This window comes from Girardinichthys multiradiatus, chromosome 8 (assembly GCF_021462225.1).
Source record: "Girardinichthys multiradiatus isolate DD_20200921_A chromosome 8, DD_fGirMul_XY1, whole genome shotgun sequence".
Classification (NCBI taxonomy): domain Eukaryota; kingdom Metazoa; phylum Chordata; class Actinopteri; order Cyprinodontiformes; family Goodeidae; genus Girardinichthys; species Girardinichthys multiradiatus.
The window spans coordinates 24,733,697-24,743,484 of NC_061801.1; the positions used below are offsets into that span (position 1 = coordinate 24,733,697).

Consider the following 9,788-nt stretch of genomic DNA (forward strand, 5'->3'; position numbering starts at 1 on the left):
CCAGAAATCACCCCCCCACTACACACACACACACATATTATTCGCTTTCGTGATCTAATTACATAAAACTACAAAATAGTGCACGTTAGTGCTACTATACGAAGATCGTCTGTAGTTGGGTGTTTAGTTGTGTTTTAAAAGAATAGCAAGATGGAAGAACAATAACAATGGGTTTAAAAAAGCAATTAGAGCAGCAAAGATCATTTTAACAAGTATTTTTCCTTTTCAAAGTAATGTGAAATATATAATGATATAATGAACATTTTCTTGTCCTGAAGATGAAGTGGTATCTTCTATTAGATGATCAAACAGTTCCTAAAGCACCTGTCCCATGGCTTAATGTCAGTCAGCAAAAGCATTTGTCTACAAAATGCGACACCTAGGTTAACAATGTCTGTTCACCAGCCTTTGTGCGGTTTCTATGGCAACCGACAGCTGTACTGGCCAGTGAGTAATGGTAATCTCCACTACCTCCATGACTGCTTTGGATTTTATCTCTGATATGCACAAGAGCATTATGGCATGCCCAACGCTTTGTTGACTGGACAATGCAGGACAAACATTTGAAGGAAAAAGACAGCAATTCACAACACATTGTCTCAAGGCACTTCACAAAATCAGTTCAATCGAATCATACAGATTTCAACTCAGGTACATAGTATGTTCCAATTAATCCTAACTATCAAACAGTGCAGTCAGATTCAGTTATTTATTCAAATTGGTTAGAAAGTTTTTCTAAGGAAACTCAACAAAACCCAAAACCTCTACAAAAGTGTAGAGCTTTGACTCAAAGACAGAACATAAATTTCTAGCAAACAAGGCCACTAGTGTGTGTGTGCCACCATTCTAGATCTTCACTAGAACAGGTATTTTTTTCAGGGGCGAGATGCTACAGAAATGTTGCACCTGTAGCAATGTTTTAGAGGAAATAACAGCTAAAACTCAATCTTAACTGGTTCCTGCTAACATACAAGCTAGTATTAGCACAACAGCACAGCTAGCTGCTACAGGAAGTGAGAAAAGTAGCAGCTGAAAATTTTAAGCCATTGCCTTATCAGTAAGTGAACAGTTTTTGTATTTGTTGATTTTGTACCATGTGGTAACAATTTACTGTAGCTAGTTAATTATTACAGTATCCAGTCAGTCGATTTTCTGGGATGAGGATGTTGCTTGAGTGATTTGTTGCCACTGTTCATAGGATGGTAAGTCTGTGAAAAGCTGGTTGTAAAGTCATTAATTTGCTTTCCATTTATGCATATGAAGTATTTTTCCTGCAAACATTTATTTTGTCCGATGGTCTACCTGCAGGCCTGGTTGTTGCTTTTTAGAATGGTTCACAACGCTTAACAATTTACTCCACCATCATACATGCAACATGAATAAAACAAATATAAATTATATAATGTATAAATGGTGGCATTAGTAGCATTAGTGAGAGGAAAAACTGCAACATGACCTCATTTTAGACAACAAATAGCTGTAATTTAAAGTCAGCAGCTGTCACTGGAGCATTATTAAATGCATTATAGTGGCTATTTTCCTGTGTCCAAGCTTTGCTCGAAGTTTTTCCATTCTGTTGTGCCAGGCTGCTGATAAACCGGACATGTTCCTCTTGCTGAGAGACGATTAGCTCAGGCTCCTGTGGGAGAGGAACCAGAGCCTCACTGACCTCTGGAACACACTTCAGATAAATAAGAGTAGGTCGAGGAAGAGCATGACTTGTTAAGATTAGGATACATGTGGAATACAGATTTTCCTTTAATAAAATTCAATATATTATAAATTTTTTTTTTTGTGAGCATCAGCAAAATAACAATGAGATTTTCTTAAAAATGTAAAAAAAAAAAAAAAAAAACATTTTCAGAACATGTCAGAAGCAGATCAGCAATTTATTTTTAATATTACATACAGAACCAAAACCACAAACGTTAAAACTAACTTTGGTAAATGTCGCCATCTAGTGTAAGTCTCTTAAAATACAACTTCATTTAAAACGAAAATTTTTTTGTTTGGTTTCAGACACAGCTGATTTATCAGTAAGCCTATTTATTCTTAGTGCATTCATTCAGAAAATATCTCTTTAATACATTTTAATATTTGTGAAAATGACATGCTGCCACACATGATGATTATAAACAGGTTACAAGACATCCAAGGCAACACAAAGGGACACTGCAGTAATGGCAAACAACATTCAGCAGCATCTTCAGTTGAAGCACATTTCACACAAAAATATGAAAGTGAAACATAACAGCATGCTAATAAAATTTAATGAAAACATTCCAAATTTTATTCAGCAAAAACAAGATTATTGGTGATCAGAAGAGATCAGAAACCAGAGGATTAAACCTGTGAAGGTGACAGGAATATGTTTTTTTTTTTTTTTTGATGAAAGGGTTTGTAGGTTACAGTGGAAAAGGTAAAAGGCACACGGTCATTTCAAAAATAAGGCAGCTAAACCAACAGTTACAAAATCATGGCTATAGAATCGAGAGCAGCATAGTTAACTTGAGTAATCCTGTGACAAAGCACCTTCAACTACATTTTTCTTTCAGTTTAAGGTATAAGCATATTTGTAAGATGAAACATACATAAAATATATTGATTAAGGCATAATCAGAATAATAAATAGAACAAAAACAAAACAACCCTTTTTAAGAACCTTTGAGAACTGGACTTGAGTTACACCCTGAAGGAGTCATGAGTCACTCCTGAACCTCCAGCCCAGTTTCGTCCTCAGACATCAAACTGTGTAATCCAGCTCCGCGTCTAGATTTGTGTACATCTCATAGATGGCATCTACAGTGACCGTGTAATTTACCAGGAAGAGACGCACATTTGCCAGACAGTCCTCGTCTTTCACTTCTTCTCCCTTTGACAGGGCCTTGAGGAAGTTTGATCTGTAGGGAGCTGCAATTAGTGCTGCCTAAAGGACAAACAGGAACAGAAACAAAGAGAAAAAGTGAAACTATCGGTTACCATATGGCTGTGTCAACCGAAAAGTCCCATCACAGCTGGCCTGATATTGTAAGCCAACAAGGCAAATAGGAAACATTCTCCAAAAGAATCTCTCTAATGTAATGAAATTTAACAGTAAAAATTGTAATATTGAAAAGGTGTTTTGTGCATTAAAAAAAGATACATGTATTAAAAAGTATAGATGATTTAATAGAAAAAAGAAGAGATGACTTAGAGACGGATGATAATTAGAAAAAGCTGATTTTCAGCTTTATCTGCCGCTCAAAAACTCAAAAATCTAGTCATTTTGTGATGAGGAAATCCATCATTCCAAGCAATACCAGGTTGCCGTAACAGCAACACCTTTTTGTGCAGAAAATGTTGCTGGGGGAAGAAGACTCAAAGTTAGCCATTTTCAGCACCAGTGAGGAATTTAAAATTAAATCAGACAAAGCACCAAGGTGTATAAAACCATTTAGACAGAAACTCTTTTCCATGACATGCCTGTGGTTTATTCAGGTCGCTTGAGAGCGAGAAAGAACGTGACTTTCAGCAGAAAACAGGAAGGCTAAATAGAGCACAGCAAAGTTGCTCTGCTTTATCCTTAGATATTTAAATCTGGATATGAAAATGTTGGCAGGCTTTTGGACACCTCAGAGTTAGGGAAAAGATCAAATCTCTCTTGGGAATATAAAGCGCTGTTTTAGTCAGTCCAGAAACCAAAGCTTCTGTAGGGTAGTGTCAGATTTTTATTTAAAAAACAAAAAAACAAAAGTGTTTCTTTACTCAGTCTCTCACACATTTTACTGTTCTCACATTCACTTACTAATTAATCTACAAACTGAACTGTTAATCCTTGCGTTTATGTTACTATTACATGCAAGTATGCATGCGTGTAAGTATATAAATTAGAATGTATGATGATTGAATGTCTTGTGTAACTATATGTCAGTGCACCTAATCTATTGCGAACCTAACTTTAACCTTAGGATTTCTGTATGTAAATCAATATAACTACCAATAAGACACGACAGCTCTGCCTTGAATTCAAAACCAGAACCAATGAGATGTAACAAAGCTTAATTTGGGGAGCCACCTGATTTGTCACCTGGTGAAACAAGGTGTTGAAATTGTTTTGCCTTTAAAAGTCGGTACTGAGTCGGGCCATCTGCTTCATGGATAACATCACTAACAATCACTAATCTAAGCTGCTGACAGTTCAAAACAAGGGTCTCAATCTCCTGTCCTTGGAGCCCTTTGTCCTGCAACATTTACATGCAAACCTGCTCCAACACACCTGAATCAAATAATGTAACTAGGTCAATATTAAATGCAAGCTGAGGAGGATGTTTAGCCATTTGATTCAGGTGTGTATGAGCAAGGACACACCCAGACGTTGCAGGACGATGGCCCTCAAGGGGAGTTCGATAGCCCCAGTCCTGGCTAAGCGCTAGTAAAGAGCGAGGCAGATGTCACGGGAGACGCCAGAAAGATCTGCTTGCAGGGTTGCTCTGACTGCCACAGAACCAAAAATCTAGGGCAGTGGTCAGAAATGGGATGTGGAGGGCTCCCTTGCTGCAGCCCAGCATGTGGGAAAGCCACGAAAGTGACAGGGGAAAACTTGAATAGCGCACACGGGGTCCGTTCGACCCCTCCCGGACTGCGGGAGAGTTAACATTTCAATGTAATTATTTTTATATTCTATTAAATTAGTAAAACCCTGTTCTATGCGGTTACACTCTATGGTGTGGTGTCACCTCTACTCTGTCCTTAATATTTAATAACTGCTCAAAACAAAAAGGCAAGAAAATTTTTTTAGAATAGTTTTTGATTATCCTAGTCTCAGTGAGATCATCTGTGAAATATGTTTTGTTCCTTTTAGAAAGATTGCTCTTTTGACAGAAATAATACATAAATCTTTACTATCCATAGAAAGAAACTATCATTTTATATTTTACATTAAAGAAGGTGAAATGAACTAGTATAAACATATAGAATAAAACCAACAAAGATATACTGAGCTAGAGGGTCTGAATGCAACACATAATTGCACAAGAAACATAACAGGAAAACAACATCATGGGTAGGTTTGAAGCAAAACCTTTCTTCCACATGTACCTTCTACTTACATGAAATATTTTTTGAATAATCCAGCCGTGGTATTTTTTCAGAGCCTGCTCATAGGCTTTGGTGACATTAACCCGAATAAGGTTGGGGTTGTTCTCATCTCTCTCTCCATCAGCCAAACTCTGCAGCAGAACCTGTATGAAACGAAGACCCCTGTAGGAGAGAGCAAAAAACACAACCTTCTACTACTGCTTCCTGGCAGGAGATTAAAATCCACTGTCCCAATACTCGCACTTCCACCCCTGTGTCCCTGAATTGCGCGTTCCCGTTGATGGGTTCGAGTGCGTAGAGTGGTCCTTAGCCCCGCCCCATTTGTGCCCCACATCCGCCCTTCGGCAAAGCCCGCGTCGAAGCGGACTTCGCCGAATTATATTACCCACAATTCACTGCTGCAGATGACGTTCTGAGCGAAAAACCAATCACAACCGTCAACGTAACCAGCCATCACATCAGAATAATAAGAACTGCGTAAACTTTAGACAGCAAGTCGACAAATATATATATTTTTTACTGGTTTTCCAGGCTTAACATTGTAAGAAACCACTGGGTTCAGAGTGAGTCTGGGCAGTCAGTAGGTCATAACACTGAAGTTATCTTTCAAACAAACACTGGTGTCTGGTGTATAAGCCTCCGTCGCTTCCTGCACTTTCTTCTCCTCAAAACAATTGCTTGTTGCAGTTTTAAATTGTTTTTTTTTAGCAGCAAGACTGTGGAAACGGCGCTGGTTCCCTTTTTGATGTTGCAGTTACGGTGCAGAGGTGCAAGTCGATGACATAACCCTACTGTCGCAATTTTGCACGCTTGTAACCTGCGCACTTCAACCCCTACATGCACTTGTACAAAGTACACACTTTATAGAGGGTGTAGTGTGGGAATTGGGACAGGGTACAGCATACACTTTGTCACATTGTAACCACAAACTTTGGTGTAATTTCTTGGATTTTTTTGTTAAACCAATCCTAAGCAGTGCATAACTGAAGTCCAAATAAAATTAATACATGGTTTTCAATTGAAAATTTTTTTAGATCCAAAAATGTGAAAAGTGCAATGAGCATTTATCTTCAGCCTCACCGAGTCCATCCTTTCTACAACCTTATTTGGTTGCAAGAGATTTGGGGTGTGTCTCTGATCTTTGCACATCTACAGAATGAACGTTTATCCATTCCTCTTTGCAAAATGACAAAAGATCAGACAGATTCGATGAGGGTGATTTTCATGCCTTTCCAGGGGTTCTCAGCTGGATTAAGATCTAGACTTTGACTGGGCCATTTCATTGTAGCTCTAGCTATGCGTAGGGTTGATGTCCTGCTGGATAATGAACTTTCATTCCAGTCTCAAGTCTGTTGCAGCCTCTAACAGGTTTTCTCCCAGGTTCCCTCTGTATTTACCGCCATCTTTCCATTATCTCAGTGAGTACATTCCTTTATGTCTGTTGGAGAATCATCCGGAAAAGGGCTAGTGTCGAGTTGGTGTGAGATGAAATTGCCTCTTAAATAGAGAGAAAAGCTTTTGCCGCTGGACAATCTGATTGAGTGATCCGAGTTTATTAAGTGATCAATATAAATTTGTACTATTAAAAATGTTGATCTCACACACAGTCTGCAATTTATCCTGATCCGTCAATTACCTAACCTTATCATTTATTTAAGCCAATATATCTTTGGAGCTAAAAAAAAACAACAACAAAAAAAACAGGATCACCCGGTGAACTGATTCCTTAACCAGGTGACAAATGGTGTGCACCCTTTTCCAGCTGGAGTAAAAAATCCCCACAGCATGACACTGCCTCGATAATTTGTCATGGCGGCCATGGTGCGTTCATTCAGATCTGCAGTGTTAGTTTTACGTTACACATAGTGTTTCACGTGTAAAAGTTTTAAATCTCTTCTGACCAGAAAACCCATCTTTTATATGTTTGTTTTGTCTGCTACATTTCTTTGTGGAAAAGTGCAAATGAGACTTCTTATGGCTTTGGCCACAACTAATAGTTTTAAGTTTCTAAACTTTAAGTTTCCACAACTTTATTTCTGACATGTCTGGTGTGTTTCCTAGTCTTTATAATGCGGCTTGTTGTCTCTGAGACTTTCACTGAACAGCTGTATTTGATCTGAGATTATACACAGATGGTCTTTATTTACTCAGGAAATGACTTCTGACTTAAATTGGTTGCCATGGATTCTATGGGTATCCGACTGAAGGGCCCTGAATACAAATGCCTGCCACACTTTTGAGATTTTCGTAAACAAAAATCTCAAAACCTATGCATCACTCCCCACTTCTTAAGATACGCATCCCCATAAAATCCAAATAAAGTTCAATAACTGAACTTTGACATTTTCAAGGGTAATGACAACATTTGCAAGACAACTGGTACTCCATGACACAGAGAGAGTAGCTCACCTCTTGAGCCACATCAGAGCTAATGTTGCTCCAACTTTTGGCCATTCTGCTTTGTAGGTTTCTTGCTCCGTTTCCAGAATATCCTGCAAGGTGACGTACTTTGCAGGATCCTGATCATAAACTGCTCTAATTTTCTAAGGAGAAGAGCAAAGCACAATTGGTTCAAGTTTGCATGAAAGGAGCTGTACCATTAAGCCCCGTCTGGTTATTTTAATGTATAGCAGTAGTATGAAAATATACAGGAGAGCACACAAAAATATATATCTGTATCTCACCGTTATATTCCCATTAATGTCAGATTTGATGATTGAGAATACTTTTGATCCCAAGCAGTCTGCAAGAGAAACGGACATTTGAGAGCACAGCCATAAAAGATAAATGAGTTCATGGCGCCTGTGCCCAGCTGGGAGGGCAGACTGAGTGCGTTAGGGAGCTCTGGGAGAAAACTGGAGAAATGCAGTGAATGGATAGTTTCAGTAAAGTCACAATGAGATCAATGTTCAGCGTGTAAACAAACAGTTTCTGTCTATATAAAAGTACTGCTGCAGATCAAGCGTCTCCCCATGACATTACTGCTGTTTCTGTTGCGCAAAAATGAAATATCCCCTCGTAAAAGTCAACCGTAACAGGATAAAAGACATATCAAGCACAAATGAGGAACCGATCTGCCAGAGAAAAAGTCACCTGATGTTTTTTTTTTTTTTTTTTTTTTAGCTGTTCAGGAGGAGCTTAACTCACCGAAAAACGAAGGCAGGGTCGACACATTGTCCAAGAATGTCTTCGTGTCAATAGACCTGTCTGCAGGAAGTTCTTTAAATTGATTGTCCAGTAAAAGAGACATCGTACCGACCTGAGACCGCGGCGACAGAGCTGCAGGAGCTCTCTGCTGCTAAACACAGAAGAGAGGAAAACCCCGGAACTGTATTCTTGTCAGATGGGTGTGGAAGAGCTACCAGCCCCCATTATAACCATCACCACCGCTTTTCTTCTTCTCCAACAGGTGGCAAATAGCGTAGGAGGGCGAGAAAAAAACGCAACACACGCACAAATAACGACGAGCGTGTTGAGGTGTTAGTTATAGTTTATTAAGCATCAGAGGGAGTTTGTTTTCAGCCACAGAGGCAGCAGGAAGCTCCGACATACAGGGAATCCAACACCAGGTTCAAAACGCAGTTTTTATGTGGGGGTGAAAAATATTTTCAAAACAACTTTTATCTTTTGATATTTGCTTTGAAATGTGACCTCAGTCTAACTGCTGCTTTCTTAAAATCATGTACTTAGTTGATAAGAGACCCTCCTTGTCAGTGAGTTTCGATTAAAAGCAGAGAAAAATGAAATAAAGGAACAATGCTGAGAATTTACTAGGGCAGCATGGTATCAGTATAACATTCAACTGCAATATGATTGCTGAATATTGCGAAGACAATTCAACGACGACTAACCCCACATTGTCCAGACACTCTTTGTCAGCTTTAGTATTTTCAATAAAAATAAACAAGTTTGGGTATCAAGGGGCAGTGAAAGCCTTCCAACTACCTATAAATATAATTGGCATGAAGAATCTGCATACATCACATTGAAAATACAATATCCAAATATTGCATCCAAGTTCTTTGCAATAGTGTATTGTGCAGCTTTAGAATTTACCTTTGACAATTTTATACATAAAAAATATTTTGTGATTTTTAAAGATAAAAATAGAACTTAAAATGTTTTGGTGAGGTCCACTTTTTAGAAAAAAAAAATGTATAAGCTTGTTTTTAAAGTAACCCCAATTTACATGTAGTAAATAATTTGGTTTGGATTTTCCTAAATACTCAGCATGAAAGCGTTAGTTGCAATATTTTTATTACATTTATATTTAGCTACCTACAACATGTCAAAAGGTAAGGTTTCCATTTCAAGAACCTTTCCTTAATAATCTCTGTACTGCACCTATCAGGGTAAAAACAGATTACCCAGGCAGAGATTTAACCTGGAAAACAACCCTGGTAGGTAAGCTGTATTATTCATATTACCCTGAACCTCCAGGGAGGAGCTTGAGGGATGGAAGTAATGGGTGTTTCTGATTGGTTGAATATTCTCATTCTCAGCATTATATATCAGTTGCCCCAGTTTTAACTTCTTCTACTTATTTTTCCTCTTCACTTTTACTGTAACAGATTTGAAATCTCCGACAGAGCGAGTAAATCCCAAAGTCACATATATATAATTTTACAAACAACCAAAGTCCCTTATGAATGCTCAGATATTTTCCAAATGTCCTTAAGTTTATTTAATCAGTGACAGAATAACAGCTTATT

General features: G+C 38.2%; 1 protein-coding gene across 1 annotated transcript; it reads right to left on the bottom strand.

Annotated features, from left to right (window-relative positions):
* Positions 1–1,870: 1,870 nt before the first annotated feature.
* Positions 1,871–8,436, bottom strand: LOC124872216 (glycolipid transfer protein-like). Its single transcript, XM_047371980.1, has 5 exons — positions 8,224–8,436; positions 7,761–7,819; positions 7,486–7,619; positions 5,088–5,238; positions 1,871–2,926 (listed from the first exon to the last, which is right to left on the bottom strand). Exons 1-5 carry the CDS (start codon positions 8,324–8,326, stop codon positions 2,744–2,746), a joined length of 630 nt encoding a protein of 209 aa, XP_047227936.1. The 5' UTR covers positions 8,327–8,436; the 3' UTR covers positions 1,871–2,743.
* Positions 8,437–9,788: the final 1,352 nt, after the last annotated feature.